We start from the raw sequence: 20401 nt of genomic DNA, 5'->3' as shown, positions 1-20401 counted from the left end.
CTTTAGGAAGCTCTTATCCTGCCTCACCCAGAACTAGTTGCAACTGAAGGAAGCAGGAAGCTGAGCATGTAGACACCTGGGTTGGATCCTTGGGTGGTAAGCAATGACTTCTAAAGATTCCCAAATAAAAAGCAGACTCAGGGCGGTGAGGGCCTGGGGCGGGGGCGGGCTGGAGGGGGTTAAAGGGGGAAAACAGGGGATGTATGTAATAGTTTCAACAATAAAGAATTAAAAAAAAAAAGGCAAGTTCACAACAATGGCAGGCACCCAAAGCCATGCCCTCTTCACTCTCACTCTTCTAGGCCAGCACTCCCTCCCCTTTGCCTGAGGCCACAATGTGTCTTCCATCAAGGGCTTGAGTTAAGATCTAGAAAGTAAACAACTCAAGGCAGAAAGTTGTCTTCAATCCTTCCTCCCACAGGTGGCAAGGGCTAGGGAAGGAATGTAGTAAGAGATTCAATCCCCAAATCACCATGGCTTCCCGGGTGGACATCACTTGGGAAGCCCATAGAGGAGATGAGGAAAGCCACAGTGCTGTGGCCAGGTCCTGAGCTAGTCTAAGTCAAGCACTGTGCTAGTTCCAAACACTAACTATCCTCTTCTCCCCAAGCTTCAACTGCACAAGAGCGAGGACGGTAAAGCACCCGTAAAGTAGGAGAGTCTTGGAAACAAAAGTGGCTACTGTAGTTGGTCTGCAGTTTGTGGTCTGTCCTGACTGAATCCCTTTTTGCAACAACAACCAGGTCCCTTCCACATGCTGTATGTTTTCTCTGTGAGGTTCCTCCTCCTGACCAGGCTGCTTAGAGAGGCAAGAAGTGGGCAGGGTTAGGGTTGAGAATTCCCACTCGGCGCAGGATTGGAAGGAGGAACTCTCAGGTACCATCGATAGCAGGGGATGACAAACTTCTTCTGTAAAGGGCTTTTCTCACTTGCTCTAAAAAAGACACTCGAACAGTCTGGCTTGGAAGAGAAAAGCTGTGCAATATGGCCAAGTCGCTGTGAGTGTCAACAACTCACCCCTGCACCCATCTAGGTAGGGCCTGCATTCCCACTGCTTCCACGAGAAGCCTCTGGTCCCATCCCAGAGTCGCCCTGATCCTGGGGCCACGCCTCTGTGATCAGGAGGGCCCGTCAGTCTCGGGGGTACCGTCTTGAAGGGGCATTGAGCCCGAGAGGGCAGCCCTTGCTGAGGTTTCTCTAGGGCTGTGCTGGTGGCTCTACTGCCTGTAGCAGATTAACTTAAAAAATATTTAAAAGAATTGTTTTTTGCCTCTCCTTGTAATTTCTTTGCTTGATTATACTCAGACCTAAAGAAAAAAGGAGGAAAAATGGAGGCACAGTACAAACAGGGAAGTACCAGGACATGGTGGGTGTGGCTGGTGGGATGTTCTCTTTCTTTTCTTCTAACACTAAGAAATGGGCCCTTGCCGAACCCGTTTGGCTCAGTGGATAGAGCGGACTGAGGGGTCCCGGGTTTGATTCCGGTCAAGGGCATGTACCTTGGTTGTGGGCACATCCCCAGTAAGGGGCGTGCAGGAGGCAGCTGATCAATCTCTCTCAGCAATGTTTCTAACTTTCTATCCCTCTCCCTTCTTCTCTGTAAAAAATCAATAAAATATATTAGAAAAAAAAATCAATGGAAAAATGACAAGAAAAAAAAAAAAAAGAAATGGGCCCAATATTTCCCAGGGGAATGACCCTTCTCTCTGACAAAAATTATGTCTATTTTTTTTTTAACACAAAGTTTAACCTTTCTGCCTCTGACATCTGAATGTGAATGCCACAGGTGTGTCTGTCCATTTTCACCGTACCCTGCTAGGGACTTTCACAGTGCCAGCTGGGCACCAAGGTCCTCGACAAACATTAGTTCAATAAATGAACATTCTTTTAAATGGTGGTTTCTACTATATGCAAGTATAAAAATTATTTAACCATTCTTTTATTGTTGTACATTTCTATTATGATGGTAATGTAATCTAGGTTATTAGAAAACAGCCACAGCCAATCCCTGGCAGAACAAGATAGGAAGAAATAAATATGGAACGTCCTCCAATCAGTCAATTCCTAAGTTAAGCACAGTGTGAATTTCCCACTCTTCTGAGTTCAGAATACCTGAATTTTTAAGTTAGACTGAGCAATAAGACCTTACAGGGGCTGACAACACTCACTCGTCTTTCCTCTTCATGTTCTCTCTCGCCTCCTGGGCTCTGGTGAGAATGAACCACTTCAGGTTGGCTGGGTCGCAGAGCGTGGGGATGTTAAAATGCCCAAGTTCATGCAAACTTGGAGCGTATCTGTCACTGCAATGACACACATGAAAGCAAAACCATTGATCCCCTCCATCCCCCACTGCACCCTAAAGAAAACATTCTAAGAGTCTGATTAATAGAAAAGGAATTCATCAAGGAAATCTACCCTGAATCTACATATATCACAACTGACTTCAAGTTCTGCTGTGCCCAAAGAGGCTCACTACCAGGATGACCACACACTTCCTGACCCTGGGACCTTCCCCATCTGTAAAATGGGCAGAGTAACCATTTCATGGTTAAGAGCTAATGCATTTAAGCTCCAAGCACAGTGCATGGTGGAAATCAGTGTATGTAGTATATGCACAAGAAACGTTGGCTACTGACTTAACATCGGTTTAATCCTGCAGGTTTTCCGCAGGACTGACTGCACCATCCGTGGCGCTGTAGTCACAGAGCGTGCAGAGGTTCAGCTCTTCAGCTCTCTCACGCTAGCTTTCTTTTCTTTTTTCTTTTTTTTATGCTAGCTTTCTCCTGTGCAGAGTGTTGCTAATCGATGCAGAACCACACACTGAGATACAAAACAATCTGTGTGAATAAAGAAGGGTCGTTCTTGTTTAAGGTATTTACCTGTTGAGAATCATCTGTAAGCCACGCAGACTTTGCGGGTGGAAAGGAACTCTATTTTTCAACAGCCTCTTATAGAACACGTCGAGAAGAGAGTAATACTCATCCAGCGTCAGCACTGGCTGGAGCTCTTCGATATAAACGACCTGGATGTCCCCCAGAAGGTGGCTTATTTGGTTTTCTAGGAGCATTAGCCTCCTCTGAAGGTCAAAGTAACTTGGCAACCTTTCAAAAAGCTGCAGATTTTTAAAAAAGGAAAGAAATGTCCTAAGTACTAACAGTTAGATATTTAGGTAAGAATCTCGACTTAGTTTAGAATGATTGAATGGTAAAGAAGGGTTTTAGGCCCTAACTGGTTTGGCTCAGTGGATGGAGCCTCAGCCTGCGGACTGAAGGGTCCCAGGTTCGATTTTGGTCAAGAGCATGTACCTTGGTTGCGAGCACATCCCCAGTAGGAGGTGTGCAGCAGGCAGCTGATGATGTTTCTAACCCTCTCTGCTTCTTCCTCCCTCTCTGTAAAAAAAATCAATAAAATATATTTTTTTAAAAAAAAGAAGGGTTTTAGAAATAAAGTATGTGTATGCATTTCAAGTCTAACAGAATTTACTTAATTCACCTACATTAAATTAAATGCAATGAACACTACCCTCCCATGTACTTAAGCACTACACTGGCCCCTGGAGTGAACGGATTACAAGAATTTGTCCCTCTTGGCCAGGGCCCACAGTCAGGGTGCAGAAGCAGAGGCTGAAGAGATAGGCGGGGCCAGGTCAGGTGAGTTAGGTAATTGTGATTCATACATCATTCACCCAGTTTCCCCAATGGCAACATCTTGGAGAGCTATCCTGGTTGTGTACTGTCACAACCAGGATACTGAGATTTCACCCAATCCACCAACCTGATGAGATTTCATTAGTTTTACTCACACTCACTGTGGGTGTGTATTTAACTGTGTGCGATTTTATCACGTGTAGATTCATATGACACAACCATGGTCAAGAGTCCTGCATAAGGACCCACTGCGCTACACTTTCACAACCAAACCCTCTGTTCCCCTCTTTCGCCTTGGTGATCACTGACCTGTTCTTTCTGTAACTTCATTACTTTAGGAATGTTGCAGAAGTGGGATCATACAGTCTGCAATCTTCTGAGGTGGACTTTTCTCACCAGCACAACGCCCTTGAGACCCAACACGCTGCTGCAGGCGTGGGCAGCTCACTCTTCCTTCTTGCTGAGTGGTGCTCTGTTGCACGGACGTGCCACCCTTTGTTTAACCACTCAGACACTGAAGGGCATTAGGGTTTGTTTTTCTAGTTTTGGGCTATTATGAACATTTGTGTATAGGTTTCTGTGGGAACATACTTTTTCATTTCTCTAGCATAAATGCCCAAGAGTACCACTCTGGACCACATGCTGAATGCTTAAGGAACTTCCCTACTCTTTTCCAGAAGGCCTGCACCATTTTACAGCAAAGAATGAGTGATCAGTTTTCTGCATCTTCGCCAGCACTTGATGGTGCCATTATTTTTCATATCGAGAAGAGAGTAATACTCGTCCAGTGCCAGCACTGGTGCGAATTCTTTGACATAAACAACCTGGATATCTATTATGATAGGTGTGTAGTGATATCTCATTGTAGTTTTAATTTGAATTTTGCTAGGGCAAATCACGTGGAACATCTTTGTATGTGATTATTTGTCATCTGTATATGCCAGTGATGGTGAATCTTTTGAGCTCGGCGTGTCAGCATTTTGAAAAACCCTAACTTAACTCTGGTGCCGTGTCACATAGAGAAATTTTTTGATATTTGCAACCATAGTAAAACAAAGATTTATATTTTTGATATTTATTTTATATATTTAAATGCCATTTAACAAAGAAAAATCAACCAAAAAAATGAGTTCGCGTGTCACCTCTGACACGCGTGTCGTAAGTTTGCCATCACTGGTATATGTGCTTCTGTGACATGCCTGTTCATGTCTTTTGCCCATTATCTAGTTGGATTATTTGTATTTTTTACTGTTAGGTTTGAGAGTTCTTTATATATTTAGATATAAAGACTGTTAGATATGTGGTTTGCAAATACTTTCTTTTTTTTTAAAATATATTTTATTGGTTTTTTACAGAGAAGAAGGGAGAGAGATAGAGAGTTAGAAACATCGATGAGAGAGAAACATCGATCAGCTGCCTCCTGCACATCTCCCACTGGGGATGTGCCCGCAACCCAGGTACATGCCCTCGACCGAATTGAACCTGGGACCTTTCAGTCCGCAGGCTGACGCTCTATCCACTGAGCCAAACCGGTTTCGGCTGCAAATACTTTCTACCAAATATTGACTTGAACCAATATGTCACCAACGAAGATAAGTGGATGGCAAATAAACACATGAAAAAGATGCCAAATGCAAATTAAATCCACAACGAGCTAGTACTGCACACTTATTAGAAAACCACAGCAAGTCTTAAAAAGTTTAAGTGCCCTAACATATTTAGCTATCCACTTTTAGGGATTTACTCAAGAGAAAAGGAAATATATGTCCATAAAAACATTTGTAGATAATGTTCATAGAAGCTCCATTTCTAATAGCCAAAAACTGATCTAATGCAATGTCCCTCAATAGGTGAGTGGATTAAAAGCTGTGGTGAAATATTACATAGCAATAAAAAGGAATAATTTCTTTGATACATACAACAGCATGGAGGAATCTCAAAAATAGTTAAGTGAAAGAAATCAGATACCCCCTACGCCAAAAAGTATGTGCTCTGTGATTCCAATTTATAAAACTCTAGAAATATAAACTAATCTATACCAGTGATTGGCTGGGAGGGGGTGCTGGGATGGAGGAGAGTGTTGACAAAGGGACATACTTTTGTGGGTGACAACTATGTCCACTATCTTGAATGTGGTAATGGTTTCACAGGTCAATTATGCCAGAAATGTGTGAAAGTTAAAACAAAACAACAGAATACAGGCCTTTAGGCAATACTTCAGAAAAGAATAAAATTTCTAAATAAAAGCTGAATTAAAAATCAGTCTTTTAAATATTTTAAACTACATGATATTAAACATCTGATCTGAAAAGAGCTGTAACTACAATTAAAGTTTTTTAAAGTTTATTGACATAATAGCATAGTTTGAAACAAAATTATGTTGATGACAAATCAGAGATTTTTTTTGCATTTCAGCTTTTTCTTACCTTTGTCCAGTGATGATGGACATCCATTGTTCCCAGCATCACGTGGCCCACTGCACTGATCCCAGAACGGTCTGTAAATATTACTGTACATCCTGATGATAAAACAAACCCTCTGGTCACTGTACAGAGATGCTTCATCCTTTCAGCACTGTGCAAATAATTACTTAAATTTAGTGTATAAATTCAGGGTTAAAAGCAGAAGTGTAAAGGCTAATTTTATGTCTCTGATTTATTCAAAAGAACAGATTTGAAAATTCAGCTATGATAAGTCACATCTGCAAAGACTTTCAACACTTTTCTTCTACACTTTACAGATGTGTATAGCAGTAAGTAATATTTTAAAACAACCTGGAAATTGTTTACCTTTTGCATTTTTAAGTGTTTCCAAGTTCTGCTGTGCTAAGCGGCCTAAACTATGCAGCTGGCTACAGCGATGGGCGAGGCCCCAGCTCCGCTGCCACCTGGTCCAACAGAGAGCACAGGCACATTAACACCGGAACTCCTGGAGGAGGAGGCATGCATTCACCCCAATGCTCAAGTGTGCACCCAACATGTTTCTAAACTAGCTCATTTTTCAAGAAGCAACCAAGTAGAAAATGAATTGTTGACCAGAGGGTAAAAACATTACTACTAATGTTCAGGTATCCAAAGATTTAAAACGAGCAAAGACACTATGTTATTTCTATTTTAAAATTAGAGGATGAAATAACCCGCCTCTGAATTCTAATTCTGGGATTTACTACCTCCGGGACCTTGAACAAGCTGCTTCTGGCCTTTCTAAGGTTTCTCTTTCACACACGCACAGTGCGGGCCTTTCCTACTGCCTGGCAGTCTAAATCAAAGGAGATATGAAAAGCTACAGGAAACCATAGGTTCTTCCTTCATCTATCTGAACACTGATTCTCATGAATGCCATTTCTGATACAATGAAATTGGCTTAAAAATTGTTCCCTTTAAATCACAACTGAAAAACTGAGATATAATTTTAAAGAATTAGTTATGATCAAGCAACTAAATGCTGTTCTTTATTAATAAATAAACAGTCTTTTATAGGCTGTTTAGAATCAGTCACAATGTCACCAGTCACCATGTTTCCATTTGTTGAAGCAGTCATGGCCATGCCCCCTGAACCCAGTTGTACTCTCAAACACCGAGAGCCCCAGAGACCCTTTGTTTACATGGGTTACACTTACTGACATTTACTATAGTAAGAACGAAAGCTGAGGGATTTCTCCACAATATTGTAAAATCAAGCTTATTTCCTTTCTTACTAATGCGTCTGCTTTGACAGATCTTTTAAAGCTTATACTAGAAAAAGTTATTTTCATGTAAATAGAACCAAGACAGCATCCATTTTCTCTCTCTTTTTCTTTTTAAACACAATGAAGGGATGATTATTCTTTATATGTGTATATGAAAAGGATATTTTTCTTATAAACTATGTAAAAAAGTTCAACTAGCTACAAATATGTCATCATCTAAACCTTATTTCACTATGTATGATTGATTTAGAGAGAAGGAACATCAATCGTTTGCTTCCTGTAACCTCAGTATGTGCTCTGACCCGGAATCGAACCTGCCACCATTTGGTGTTTAGGATAATGCTCCAAACAACTGAGCTACTCAGTTAGGGCCTTATTTCACTATTTTAAACAAGAAATTATCGTTTTCTTAAGCAAATGAACATTTGATTACTTTCATAAAAAGATAATTGAAGAATATTTAGTTATCCAAATAATTAAAGTAAAAGATGCAAATACAGTGGGGCCTTGACTTACGAGTGTTCCGACTAACAAGTTTTTTTGAGATACGAGCCATCTCTCAGCCGATTTTTTGCTTTGAGTTGCAAGCTCAAAAAAATTCGGGTTACGAGCCAGCTTCAGATACCCCACTGCTAGTTGGCGCAGCGAATGTCACAGTGATTTGACATATGAGTAATTTGAGTTATGAGCTCCATCACGGAACGAATTAAACTCGTAAGTCAAGGCCCCACTGTATTTAACTGCTGAAAAACTTTACCAACTGGTAATCCATGTTTATTCTAATCTCCAGATTAGGTTCTCTTCATTACCTGATATCTGAGAGCTGCAACTGATGAGATAGTTCATCTTTTAAACGATCTAGTTCTTTTCTAAGTGGCAAACTATTCTCCAGTTTTTTAATAGCACGTTTCCCATTGCTGCCTAGCCAGGATCTAGAAAGAAAAAGACATACACATTCTAACTACAACACAAACACGAATTGCTTTATAGTAGTGGCAATGTTAAAAACTCCAATTAAACCTTGACCAAATTATAAAAAATAAAGGAGGGGAGGTGAGTGTACTGTAGACTGAAGTAGTGGAGATGAGACTTCAACAGGGCACTGGGTTGGCGGGAAGCAATGGGGCTGGGAAGGAGCACCAGGGCATTCAACATTACACAGCATACCCAAAACGTAGATCGGAATCTAATTACCAGATGTAATAGGAAGATAGATTAAGTGGAGCTTTTATGACACAGTAGTAACTCTTCTATTTTGTGTGTGATAAAACCCAACTGATTTATTTTCAAAATTTTTGTGTTTTATTTCACAATAGTAAGAAACTATTTCAGCCTGTACTTCTCAACAAAAACAAAATTATTTTCAAAATTAGAAGTCTACACTAAATAATACTGTTATTATATTTTCTCTTGTTATGCCCTGAAATATTAGAAATATCTTACCATGCTTTCAAGAATAAATTCTGATCAGGTGAATGAAATTTATTTTATTTAAAAAAATATTTTTTCTTTTTTTTTTTTAATCCTCACCCAAGGATATTTTTCCATTGATTTTTAGAGATTGGGAGAGGGAAAGACAGAGAGAAATATCGATGTGAGAGAAACACATTGATTGATTGCCTCCTGCACGAACCCTGACCAGGGCCCAGGCCAGGGAGGAGCCTGCGACCAAGATACATGCCCTTGACCAGAATTGAACCCAGGACCCTTTGATTTGTGGTTTGACACCCTATCCACTGAGCCAAACCAGTCAGGGCTTAAAAAATATTTTTATTGATTTCAGAGAGCAAAGAAGAGGGGAGAGAGAGAAATATCAATGATGAGAGATTCATTGTGTGGCTGCCTCCTGCATGCCCCCTACTGGGGATTGAGCCTGCAATCCAGGCATTGCCCTGACCGAGAATCAAACTGTGACCTACTGGTTCACAGGTTGACGTTCAACCACTGAACCACACTAGCCAGCCCTCATGACGTTTTTAAACGCTGTCTCCATGTATTCTTATTATGTGTGGGTCATTACATTAAAGGACTTACTACTGACCTCTTCAGAGAAACTGAAAATGCAGAACCCATGAAGAAGCATATTTAAAAAAAAATAGATTTAGGCATATCCTTTCTTCATATACCAGGGGTAACTTGAAGAGAATTTTAAACACTTAACACAAACAATCTCCTGTATGTGTCTGGGTTGAAAAGATAAAAAATTTAATACAGTTGGAAGTATTCTGGCAACTAAGAAACATGAAATATCTTTTTCATAATGGTTACTGAGTTAACTGTACTGATAGGATTTCTTTTCCTAGAAAGTTAGACTTTAATTTTAAAGGTGAACTACAAAAAAGTTTAGTTAAATAGAAACTTTTACGTACGTTAGGGTTGTTTCCATTTTTGAGACATGCTCGAGGTCTTCATCTGGGTCTCTGAATCCAGTAAAGGAGTAGTAAGACTTGTCCCATTTGATGGGCCTGTCAGACATCCTCTTCGCCTCTTTGGGAGGCTGGGGACGCACATTGCTATTCAAGCTTTGGACATGCTCAACTGATAAACTGCAGGAGTTGAGAATATATAATACTGTGCTTAGCAGATCTCTGGTGTGCAAAGTAAATTTGACCGCTCGAAATCCTAGAGGATGTAATACCCCCAAACAATAAAGACAGGTGATTATTTGCTTCATTTAAAATTTTGTCATACAGAATTTACAAAATAATTTTTTGAAACAGTCCATTACCGATTAAAATTCATCCTATTGGCAAATCATCTCTCAATGGCACACTACTGCCTTTCTCCAAATCTATACCAATACTGTCTACCTTCATGAATTCCTCTAATTGTCAGTTCCTTTTCTAGTTTGGAACCAGTGACCAAACCCACCCAGCCCAAGAAGGGAACTCAGAATATTTTCTTTCCTTTTTTTGGTTAATCCTCACCCGAGGTTATTTTTCCACTGATTTTTAGAGAGAGTGGAAGGGAGGAGAAGAGACACACAGAGAGAGAAACATCGATGTGAGAGAGACACATGGATTGGTTGCCTCTCACATGGGCCCTGACCAGGCCCGGGGACTGAGCCTGCAACCGAGGTATTGAATCCGGGACTCTTCAGTCAGCAGATCAACGCTCTATCCACTGAGCCAAACTGGCTAGGGCTCAGAATATTTTCAATGCTGCCCATAAATTTGGTCTCTACAGTCTAAGACAGTGGTTCTCAACCTTCCTAATGCTGCTACCCTTTAATACAGTTCCTCATGTTGTGGTGACCCCCAATTTCATTGTTACAAATTGAACATAATTAAAGCATAATGATTAATTACAAAAATAGTATGTAATTATATATGTGTTTTCCGATGGTCTTAGGCGACCCCTGTGAAAGGGTTGTTTGACCCCCAAAGGGGTTGCGACCCACAGGTTGAGAACCGCTGCTCTAAGAGATGGTAAAGCTCTACTATGGGCAAGTGTCCACCAAAGGTGGTTTTGAAGATGAAGGGGGAGTTATAAAGGGGGCTGCCCTGTGACAGTGTTTCAGAAGAGAAGAGGAACCAGACAATCTAGTCTCAGTGATGACAGAAACTCATCTAGAATTTTCTCTATGATTGAAAGAGACTGTCCTGTCCTCAAAGTTGCCCAACTAGCTAGTAACTCAGTATTTTCAGAAGTGATTTAAAATTTCTAATTGCTTAACTGTGCTTGACAATCTGATTTTGATACTGGGTAGTCATTGTGCTAAGGTTAGTAATCTAACTTGTTAAATCATCAATAGAAAATCCACTGTTTGTTTTTTTAGCCCCTTTACTGGGTGGTTCTTAGTTAAATTACATAACTTTTCAACCAACACTCCCACCAACTGTGTCATTATTATCTCTCCTTTCAAATATGAACAAAGACTCAATCCAAAGGTATTCTGGCAATGCCAGACTGAATGAACCTATTTAACATGAAGCTTACAAAAAGACCAACTAGAAATAAGAAAACATACCTAAAGTACTAAAGGGTTCCTGGCCATCAGAGGAATTCTGGTCTGTTTCTCTTACATAAAATGTGAGCTGAGTTGGTTTCAAAGACTTGGAGCCTGGTTTCTGAAGGTTTTCTAAATAGACACTTAATTTCTGAAGAGAATTTTCATTTACTTCCTGGAAAAAATATTAAGGGGCATTTACACACAAATTAGAAAAAGAAAATAACAGAAATTATATCCTGACCTTTTTAACACATTTGAGGATATTAAATACTGCACTATTAAAAAATGTTGAAATTTCATCACATTGGTAGAGGAGGAAAAACATTTATCTACTATTAGGCTTAATTTTCCATACATGTTAGATTTAAAAACTTTAAATTATTAAATTAAATATTTAATTACATCCAATAATCAATACGTCTTTTCAAGGTAATATTTTTCTATTGATTCAATTGACTAATTACCAAAAAAATCCCACAAAAAAACAACACACAAAAAACGGGTACATAAAACACCATTACTAATACTCTAAAGAGTTTACATGCTAGCTTTATTGCCTGCATAAAACATGTCAGATTTCATAAAAAACAACATATTTTCCAATTGCAGTATCTATATTTCAAATTAGTTCAAAGCACTGATTATATCACAATGACAGAACAATGCGAATGTAGAACTCTGTATTAGCTTATAACTAAGGCAAATAAACTAAACAGGAACATAGATTAAGATTTAAAAATAATAAATATTTACCCTTTCTCTGGGGTGTTGTCCAAAGAAATCTGGATGCACCGCAAAATAGAACGGCCTCAAGGCATTGACTGCTTCAGCCCCCGAGAATGCTCTTGAGCAGAAAAACCAGCGTGGAGACACCTTCTCCAGACATAACCTTTTAATAAGATGTGAATTTATTATTTGTTGAGGCCCTGATGTCCACACAAATCCCCAGTGTATAAAGTGATGGCAACATTAAAATTACTATGTATGAAAAAATTAATATGTATGGAAAGTGCCATAGGACAAGAAAGAAACCGAAATACAAAATTTTGTGATTTTCTGAAATCTACCAACTTTTAACAAGCAGTGAGTACCATATAGTTTATAAATCCACGTGACATAAGTTCTACTGATACAATATGAAAAATAATATTAAATACTAATGATACAACTTCCCCTCAAAAAACCCACTTGGAAATGTTAACTAGCTTCACTGCAAATGATGATGATTTTCTGTATCAAATGTCACCTTTTTATACTGAAAAATATTCTGAGAATTATAATGCTTAAAAAGAAGATTCAGCCGAAACCGGTTTGGCTCAGTGGATAGAGCGTCGGCCTGCGGACTGAAAGGTCCCAGGTTCGATTCCGGTCAAGGGCATGTACCTGGGTTGCGGGCACATCCCCGGTAGGAGATGTGCAGGAGGCAGCTGATCAACGTTTCTCTCTCATTGATGTTTCTAACTCTCTATCTCCCTTCTTCTCTGAAAAAAATCAATAAAATCTATTTAAAAAAAAAAGAAGATTCAGACGTCTCTTCATTCATTTCCTCATTGCTGGTGTGCTAATATTATTTTGAGGGTGTTTTTTTTTAATGTACTGTTTTAAATCTAAATGAAATTATTTGCAATTTTGGGGAAGCACTTCTCTGACAACTATTTTTGCATGTTGTAATTTACCTTTTCCATTTATATCATAAATGGAAAGTATTGGGCACATTTTTGTCTCATACATCATGTATACTGAGTCTTTTGAAAAGTTTTCTAGTTTTATTTATTTTATTTAAAAAAATATATTTTATTGATTTTTTACAGAGAGGAAGGGAGAGGGATAGAGAGCTAGAAACATCAATCAGCTGCCCCCTGCACACCCCCCACTGGGGATGTGCCTGCAACCAAGGTACATGCCCTTGACCGGAATCGAACCCGGGACTCCTCAGTCTGCAGGCCGATGCTCTATCCACTGAGCCAAACCAGCCAGGGCAAGTTTTCTAGTTTTAAAATGGTAGGACTATAGAGTCATTTCTGCAGATTATTTTTAACAATCTGGAGACCACCAACATATTTTCAGATTACCCTTTGTGTTTTTTGCATATATTCTAACCTTTTATAAAGTCAACATATAGGCTGCATATTAGGGATATAATGGAAGTTTGAACAGTGAAGGAAATAGTGAGCTAGGTGTGAAAGTCCTTGATACAAGGCAGCAAAATGGAGTGACAGCTCCATTTTTCCCCCATCTGAATGTTGGTTCTCATTTCCAAATGTCTGACAGACTCTTAGCTCTCCTGCCAGCCACTCAAATTTTACAAGTCTAAAAAAAGGAGTAGAGGTCATTATTGTCCTTCTAAACTCAGCCTGGAAACAGAAGGTAAGGCAGCAGTTAGTTCAATCCAGGATTTTTCTCAGTGTTGCCATACCACAAAACCTCAGATTCACTTCTGCCCAAACTAGGATACCACACCCATCCCATTTTCAGTTAGTCTTGTTTCTTCTCACTTTTATAATATCCCTGGAAAGCATCCATTCTTCTGTTTTCCTGCTACCAATTATCACCACAAAATTGGATTGCAGAGCCTCCTCATCAGTCTACTTTTCCCTAACCATACTGTATAGAGGTTAATTTTCCTAGAGTCCCACTATCACTGTATTCTCTACTAAAACATCTCTCATGGTCTTTCAACTCCTGCAGAATAAAATCCACTCCTTAGTCTGTCTAGTATATAAATTTCTCTATAATAATTTTCAATGTATCTTTCAAACTTGATCTCCAGCCACTCCTTACAGAAACCCTCAGGCCCAGTGTCCATTGATCATCCTCTTCTCCACAAGTCTAAACCCTAAAACATCCTCCCTGTCTCTCACTTCCGTCTATTTAATTGTGCTCACTCAACAATTACCTACTATGCATACCTACTATATTCCAGGAGGCATTGTACTATTTCCTCCAGAACCTTCCTTTTTGAATCCTCATTGTAAACAGTCTTTCCCTTTTGTAAACTCAAAACAAACAAACAAACAAACATACTTCCAACTATTTGGAACTTAATACCATAATATATAAATGACATATTTTCATTTGTTCTTCTTTCCTTCTACCTACCCACCCTCAGCTATCACTGTATTCTTGAAGGCAGTAAATATGTTTTATGTATATGTTGTTTGCTGTGTTAGTTTGGGTCTGCTGAAAGCAGAGGCCAAGATAGGATTAGATGTGCAAGAGAATTACTGGAAAAGGAAGAAGACAGGGAGAGCTTTCAGATCATGATTGAGGTCTGACACCTGCAGAAGGAGGAGGAACGGAGTGTTGAGTAGGAAGTCTGGGGCTGCAGCATAGCTCCAAGAAGGGCTCAGCCATGCCAAGGGGAGTCCTTGAGCCAAAGTCACCCAGTGGAGGAATCCTGTGTCTTGCTAGAATAATTCTACTTAGGATTTATAGTATGCATAAACAGCAAATATAGCAGTCACATGACCTTAGTATACAATTTTAATGCAAAGAGTGGTTTTCCATAAGACAGCAGTAGAATTGAGGGCAACATGATAAAAAGTGTGTTAAGGACAAAATGTATCTGTTTTCCTTTTAAGCTTTTCACACTGAACTATTCTGAAAGTTGGTATTCTTTTTACCTCCTGCTCTGAATGGGCTCTTGCAGAACATGATGTTCATATGAATTTTCATGTTCTGTTTTTGTTCTTGTCCTCCACCATAATATAAAATAATATTAGAACTTGAAAAATAACAGCCCCCTCATACTAATTATAGATTGGACCATGAAGCTTACCTCCTTACAGGTCTCAGGAAGCAAAACATTTCTGTGCTTGATCTTAGCCAAAAGGCCGAGAAGCGATAAAACATTTCTGAAAATACATGTATGTCAACTTCCAGGCATCCATTAACTGCTAAAAAGTGACAAAAGGTATTAAACACAAACATAGACTAGCAAAACTTCAGTTCTCATGATTAAGATGGCTTTTTAAAAAATAATCAAGTACTTGGTTAATAACATAATATATAACTATTTCAATAATTTATAGAACTTTTGTTTCCTGGGCAAAAATAGCAAAGATTTTTTCCTTTTAAAAAGACTTGAAAAGGACTAAACAAATTCTGCATTAGCTTAGTTTAGATTCACTTATCTAATTACATTTATTTACTTAGTAAAATTTATTAATCAGGAGAGCTCATGCTGGGCCTTCTATTTTGCAAAAATCAACAGAATTCATCAGCTTTATGCTGATACCAAAATGAGGTTTTTATTTTCTTAACTTTTTTTTTTTTGTCCTTGGGTATAGTCAACAAACAATACTAACTGGATTTCTGCTATCTTGTCTCCCTGAGTAGATTGATATAAGCTATCTACCCTCTAGCTAGGGAATAAAACTGCAAACCATTTACTCTTAAGAGTCCTTGGTTAGGGAAGATAGGATTTACAGATGGCTCCAAACTGCTGTTTAACTCTCTGTTTCCCTATTCCACTAGTGGTGGCTTACTGGCCTGTGTCACTTATAGAACTTCCTTTCAACATTTCTCTTAAAATACCTACATATTTAATAATTTTTACTATTTAACCCAGTAGAATTCCAAAGTTTAAGTTACCAAAGACTTTACTATTTTTTAAAAATATTTTTTTAATTGATTTCAGAGAGGGAGAGGGAGAGATAGATAGAAACATTGATGATGAGAATCAGTGATCAGCTGCCTCCTGCCTGCCCACAACTGGGGATTGAGCCCACAGACTGGGCATACGACCTGACCAGGAAGCGAACTGAGACCTCCTTGTTCACAGGTTGACACTCAACCACTGAGCCACCCCAGTCGGGCACTACTTTTTTCTACCAAGCGGGAGTGGCCCCTGCCTGAGGGCTCTTCTGCAGCTCCGGCCCTCCTAGGAGAAAAACTGGAGGGGGGGGGGAGGGGAGGAGGGGAGGGTTTAGAAGGTTTAGTTCTCATATTTTTCTTTCCAGGGAGACTGTAACAACATGAAATCTTGCATGTAAGAAGAGATCTTAAAAACAGAAACAAAAAACAACCCCTAAAGTAAATAAATGAGTACTCTCAAGAGGGACTGGGTCATTAGACTTAGAATGTTATCTCACACTAACCCAGCACAGCAAAGGACCTTTGGTTTTGAGTGGTGCCAAGCCGGAACAGCAGAGAGGATTCCCTGTGTTCATAAAAGAGCGAAGAATAAAAGAAGTCCCCAAAGATAAGAAAGCAAGCAAAGAACCAAAATTACATTAGAAAGAGGGGGGGAAGGGGAGAGAGAGGGAGACAGAGAGAGTAAGAGGAGAGAGAGAGGGAGGGAGGGAGAGAGGGAGAGAGAGAGATTGCAGAGGCAGCAGCTGAGACTTAAATCAGGAAAATTCCTGGCAGCGCTGCAAATAAAAATAAGAGTCCAGGTCTCAGCCTGGGAAACCCCCAATCCAGGCAGCAAGCAGGATGCCAGGTACTCACCCAAGAGGACTCCCCTGCTTGTGTCCTGTCAGAGTTGCCAGAATATGTAACCTGACAACCAAGGGCTGAGCTGTCTGTCACTACATGAGCCAATGAAGCAGAGACAGAGTTGAATCATATATGAGCGTTTATTTCAATACTGCTGGCAGTATGGGAGGACAGCAGGTCATCCACGAAAATCTGTTCTGCAATCCCCATAAACCAGCTGCCTATATTGGATAGGACAAAGATTACGCAGGGAAGTAGGGATCACAGGCAGGGAAGTAGGCAAGGTGGGCTGGGGCGGGACTCCATTGTTTGGACAACAAGGTTGTTAATCTTTCCAAGGTTGTTAACGGGCAGTTCTTGAATGAGAATGGACCTGAACCCCAGGTCCAAGGTTGACTGCCAGGTCCTGGGGGTAGGGTGGGGGGTGGGGGAAGGGGTAGGGAGTAGGCGGGCGTACAACTCCCAGCCAGGTTAGAATGTGCTTTCTTTCATCAGAACAAGGCAATCACGGTTAACAAAGCATGATTAATATTTCTTATAACTATAGCTAGTCCCCAATATTCAATTTTGTCCCAATACCAGTAATAAGCAAGTTACAAATATTATCATTTACATTAGCAATCACCAAAATGAAATACTTAGCTATAAAGCTAACAAAATATGTACAAGATGTATATGAGGAAAATAAAACTCTGATGAAATAAGTAAAAAAAGAACCAGGTGCTCTTTCTCCAGGGAGCAGGCACATGTCTCAGGCGTGCCACCTTTACCTTCCTCACTTCTATGAGGAAGGGCCCTTTCTTTGCCCCTATAACTTCTTTTCTAAGCCCATTTCTTCTACAAATTATTTCTTCTACCTCTGTGATTTTCCAAATAAATATTCTCACAAAAAAAGAAAGAAAAGAACTAAATGGAAAGATATTCCTTGTTCATGGATAGGAAGAGTCAATATTGTCAAGATGTCAGTTCTTCCCAACTTGATCTACAGATTCAATCCAATTCCAATCAAAATCCCAGCGACTTATTTTATGGGTATTGACGAACTCATTCTAAAGTTTATACGGAAAGGCAAACAACACAGAATAGCCAACTCAATACTAAAGAAGAACAAAGTTGGGGGACTGACATTACCCAACGTCAAGACTTACTATAAAGCTATAGGAATCAAGACAGCATGATGCTGGTGGAAGAACTGATAAACTGAACTTTATTAAAATTAAAAACATGTGCTCCCTGAATGATAATATAGAGAGGATGAGGAAAAAAGCCAGAGATTTGGGAGAAAATACTTGTAAAAGATACACATATCTGAAAAAGGACCGTTACCCAAAATATACAAAAAAATCTTCAACAAAGCAAATTCAGACTAACTTAAGACTGCCCAAAGCTTGCAAAGAAGAGACTAGACCGGCCGTGGGCAAACTACAGCCTGCGGGCTGGATCCGGCCAGTCTGAAATGAATAAAACTAAAAAAAAAGAAAAGACCGTACCCTTTAATGTAATGATGTTTACTTTGAATTTATATTAGTTCACACAAACACTCCATCCATGCTTTTGTTCCGGCCCTCTGGTCCAGTTTAAGAACCCATTGTGGCCTTCGAGTCAAAAAGTTTGCCCACCCCTGGACTAGAAGGATATAATATGCAATCTATAGCTAGCTATCTCTAGTTAGCTAGTGGTAGGATATTAAGTGCTTTAATTTTTTTCTTATTTCCTTGTTTATTAACAAAGAACATTCATTTAGTATTTAAGACTCCTTGGCCCTGGCTGGTGCGGCTCAGTTGGTTGGATATCGTCCCTGCACTCAAAGGTTGCAGGCTCTGTTGCCCATCAGGGCACATGCCCAGGTCGAGGGCTTGATTCACATAAATGTTTCTCTCCCTCTCTCCTTTCCTGTCCGCCTGACTTTTCATGTGGCACAGATCTTGGGTCAGTCCTCAACTTTGCAAGACCAAGAAGCCAATTTTATCACTTCCACCAGAAAACACAGGTCCTGGGAAAATAAAACCATAAGGGACCTGGCTGATAACTACAATGTCAACTTTTTAATTTACTATGAGAAATAGAATTGCTAAGAAGACTAGAAGATTCAGATCTGTGATTTCCCCCCCCTTAAAGGATTAGCCACACAGAAAAAAAGGAAATGACTGTCGGCAGACTGAATATACACTGCTTCAGAGTAGAGCTGGGTGCTCTCATTTGCTAGTGAGGAATACTCTGAAAGCCTAGGGCACCCAGGGTTCTTGTCTTCAGACAAATTACTACATGGGTGGTTCCTGTATGTATTCCACGGGGCCCACTATCCTCCCACTGGGAAAAGCCTCAAGCATGCTACAAAATAACTGAGGTTACACCATCTTATCAGACTTGGAAGGTGCTCTGGGTACCTTAACTCGCCCAATTCATCACCAGGCATTTACCAGGCTCTTGGGTGCCAGGTTCTGTGCAAAGTATTGGGACTAGAAAAACATGAAGACAATGCCACCTCTCCGAAAACTTACAGCCTTAGGCGAGAGGGAGGGTGTGGAAACAGACACAAGCAGATGATTATAAAGCTATGCGGTAAAGGAAATAACAACAGCCGTGAACAGAGGATTATGGGAAACTCTCAAGTGCTCCACTTGGAATGGGGGCTGTGGAAGGTCTTCTCCAAGGAGGTGGTACCCTCTCTGGGTGGAGGGTGGAAGATGGGGAAGGGCATAAGTCATTTAGAAAACAATGTAAATGTCTGCTATAATCCACTTAATACTAATATTAGCTTCTATTTCATAAAATGAAAATTGCTGCTTTTAACCTGAATTCTGTGCTGAGAAGTGATGCATTTAATATTTTGTTCAGTTTGAAATCGAATTTGGTAGAGATACCTAAGTTGGTGGAAAGGTTTAATTTGGGTAGTTTAAAAAAAACCAGTTTCATTTTGCTTAAATTACTTTTAATCCTCACTGGAGGATACGTTTTTATTCATTTGGGGGAGGGAGGGAGGGAGAGAAAGGAACAGTAACGTGCTTGCCAAATTGAGATCCTAAGATTGATCTTTGTCCATTTGGCAACATTTTTATTTGACAGAAAGTTATTTTTCCCTCAGGCTGCTTTCAGTTAAACTGTGACTTCCTTTGGCAAATACCTTGTTCGGTTTTTAAAAGCAATTTGTTCCATCAAGGAGGGATAAAAGCGGGCAATTTTTCATTGCTTTTCAGTTGAACGTTTCTCAGGGAAGGGGGGAAAAAAGCAAAGAAAAAGTAAAAGCAGTAAGTCCTGTTAGACAAATTAATCCATTGTAGCAAGGGCAAAGTATCTAGTCTGAAGGCTTCCTTTTCTAAATCTTTTCCTACGACATTTGAATCATCACACCATCCTAAGATAAGTCCAAGAGCGGAGAAATAGTAGAGTCGAAAATACTGAAGTCTACATAAATCGTCCTTGGTTTCTCACGGCAAAGACAAGGTAAAACAGATGCGATGCGGACACTCAGTTCCGAAGTTGGCACGTCGAGCTAAGGGGACGGCGCGCTGCCCACCGCGACCCCCCTTTCCTGCCCCGAGCAGCCAGAAGGCGCACTTGGAGCCCCGCCCCTCCTGCTCCTTACAGTTCCGGCCAGTGTCCGCCCCGAGGGCTCCCTCCAACCTGCTCCATCTTCGACCTGTTTCACCTCCCACCCCACACCCGTGGGCAGTG

General features: G+C 40.1%; 1 protein-coding gene across 1 annotated transcript in view; it reads right to left on the bottom strand.

The window, feature by feature from the left end:
- Positions 1-20395, bottom strand: part of TCAIM (T-cell activation inhibitor, mitochondrial) — a 22249-nt gene extending 1854 nt beyond the window's left edge. Inside the window, exons 1-10 of the mRNA XM_006765074.2 lie at positions 20313-20395; positions 15066-15183; positions 12041-12176; positions 11306-11459; positions 9705-9957; positions 8145-8267; positions 6437-6534; positions 6074-6165; positions 2880-3112; positions 2169-2300 (exon numbers count right to left, since the gene is read on the bottom strand). Coding sequence (XP_006765137.1) covers positions 2169-2300; positions 2880-3112; positions 6074-6165; positions 6437-6534; positions 8145-8267; positions 9705-9957; positions 11306-11459; positions 12041-12176; positions 15066-15139 — 1295 coding nt within the window. The 5' untranslated portion in view covers positions 15140-15183; positions 20313-20395. The remainder of the gene's footprint in view (positions 1-2168; positions 2301-2879; positions 3113-6073; positions 6166-6436; positions 6535-8144; positions 8268-9704; positions 9958-11305; positions 11460-12040; positions 12177-15065; positions 15184-20312) is intronic.
- Between the last annotated feature and the right edge of the window lie 6 nt (positions 20396-20401).

The sequence above is a fragment of the Myotis davidii genome, unplaced genomic scaffold, assembly GCF_000327345.1.
Source record: "Myotis davidii unplaced genomic scaffold, ASM32734v1 scaffold81, whole genome shotgun sequence".
Lineage (NCBI taxonomy): Eukaryota > Metazoa > Chordata > Mammalia > Chiroptera > Vespertilionidae > Myotis > Myotis davidii.
Note: the sequence above shows the minus strand (reverse complement) of the source record. Positions and strands in the feature narration are given on the sequence as shown.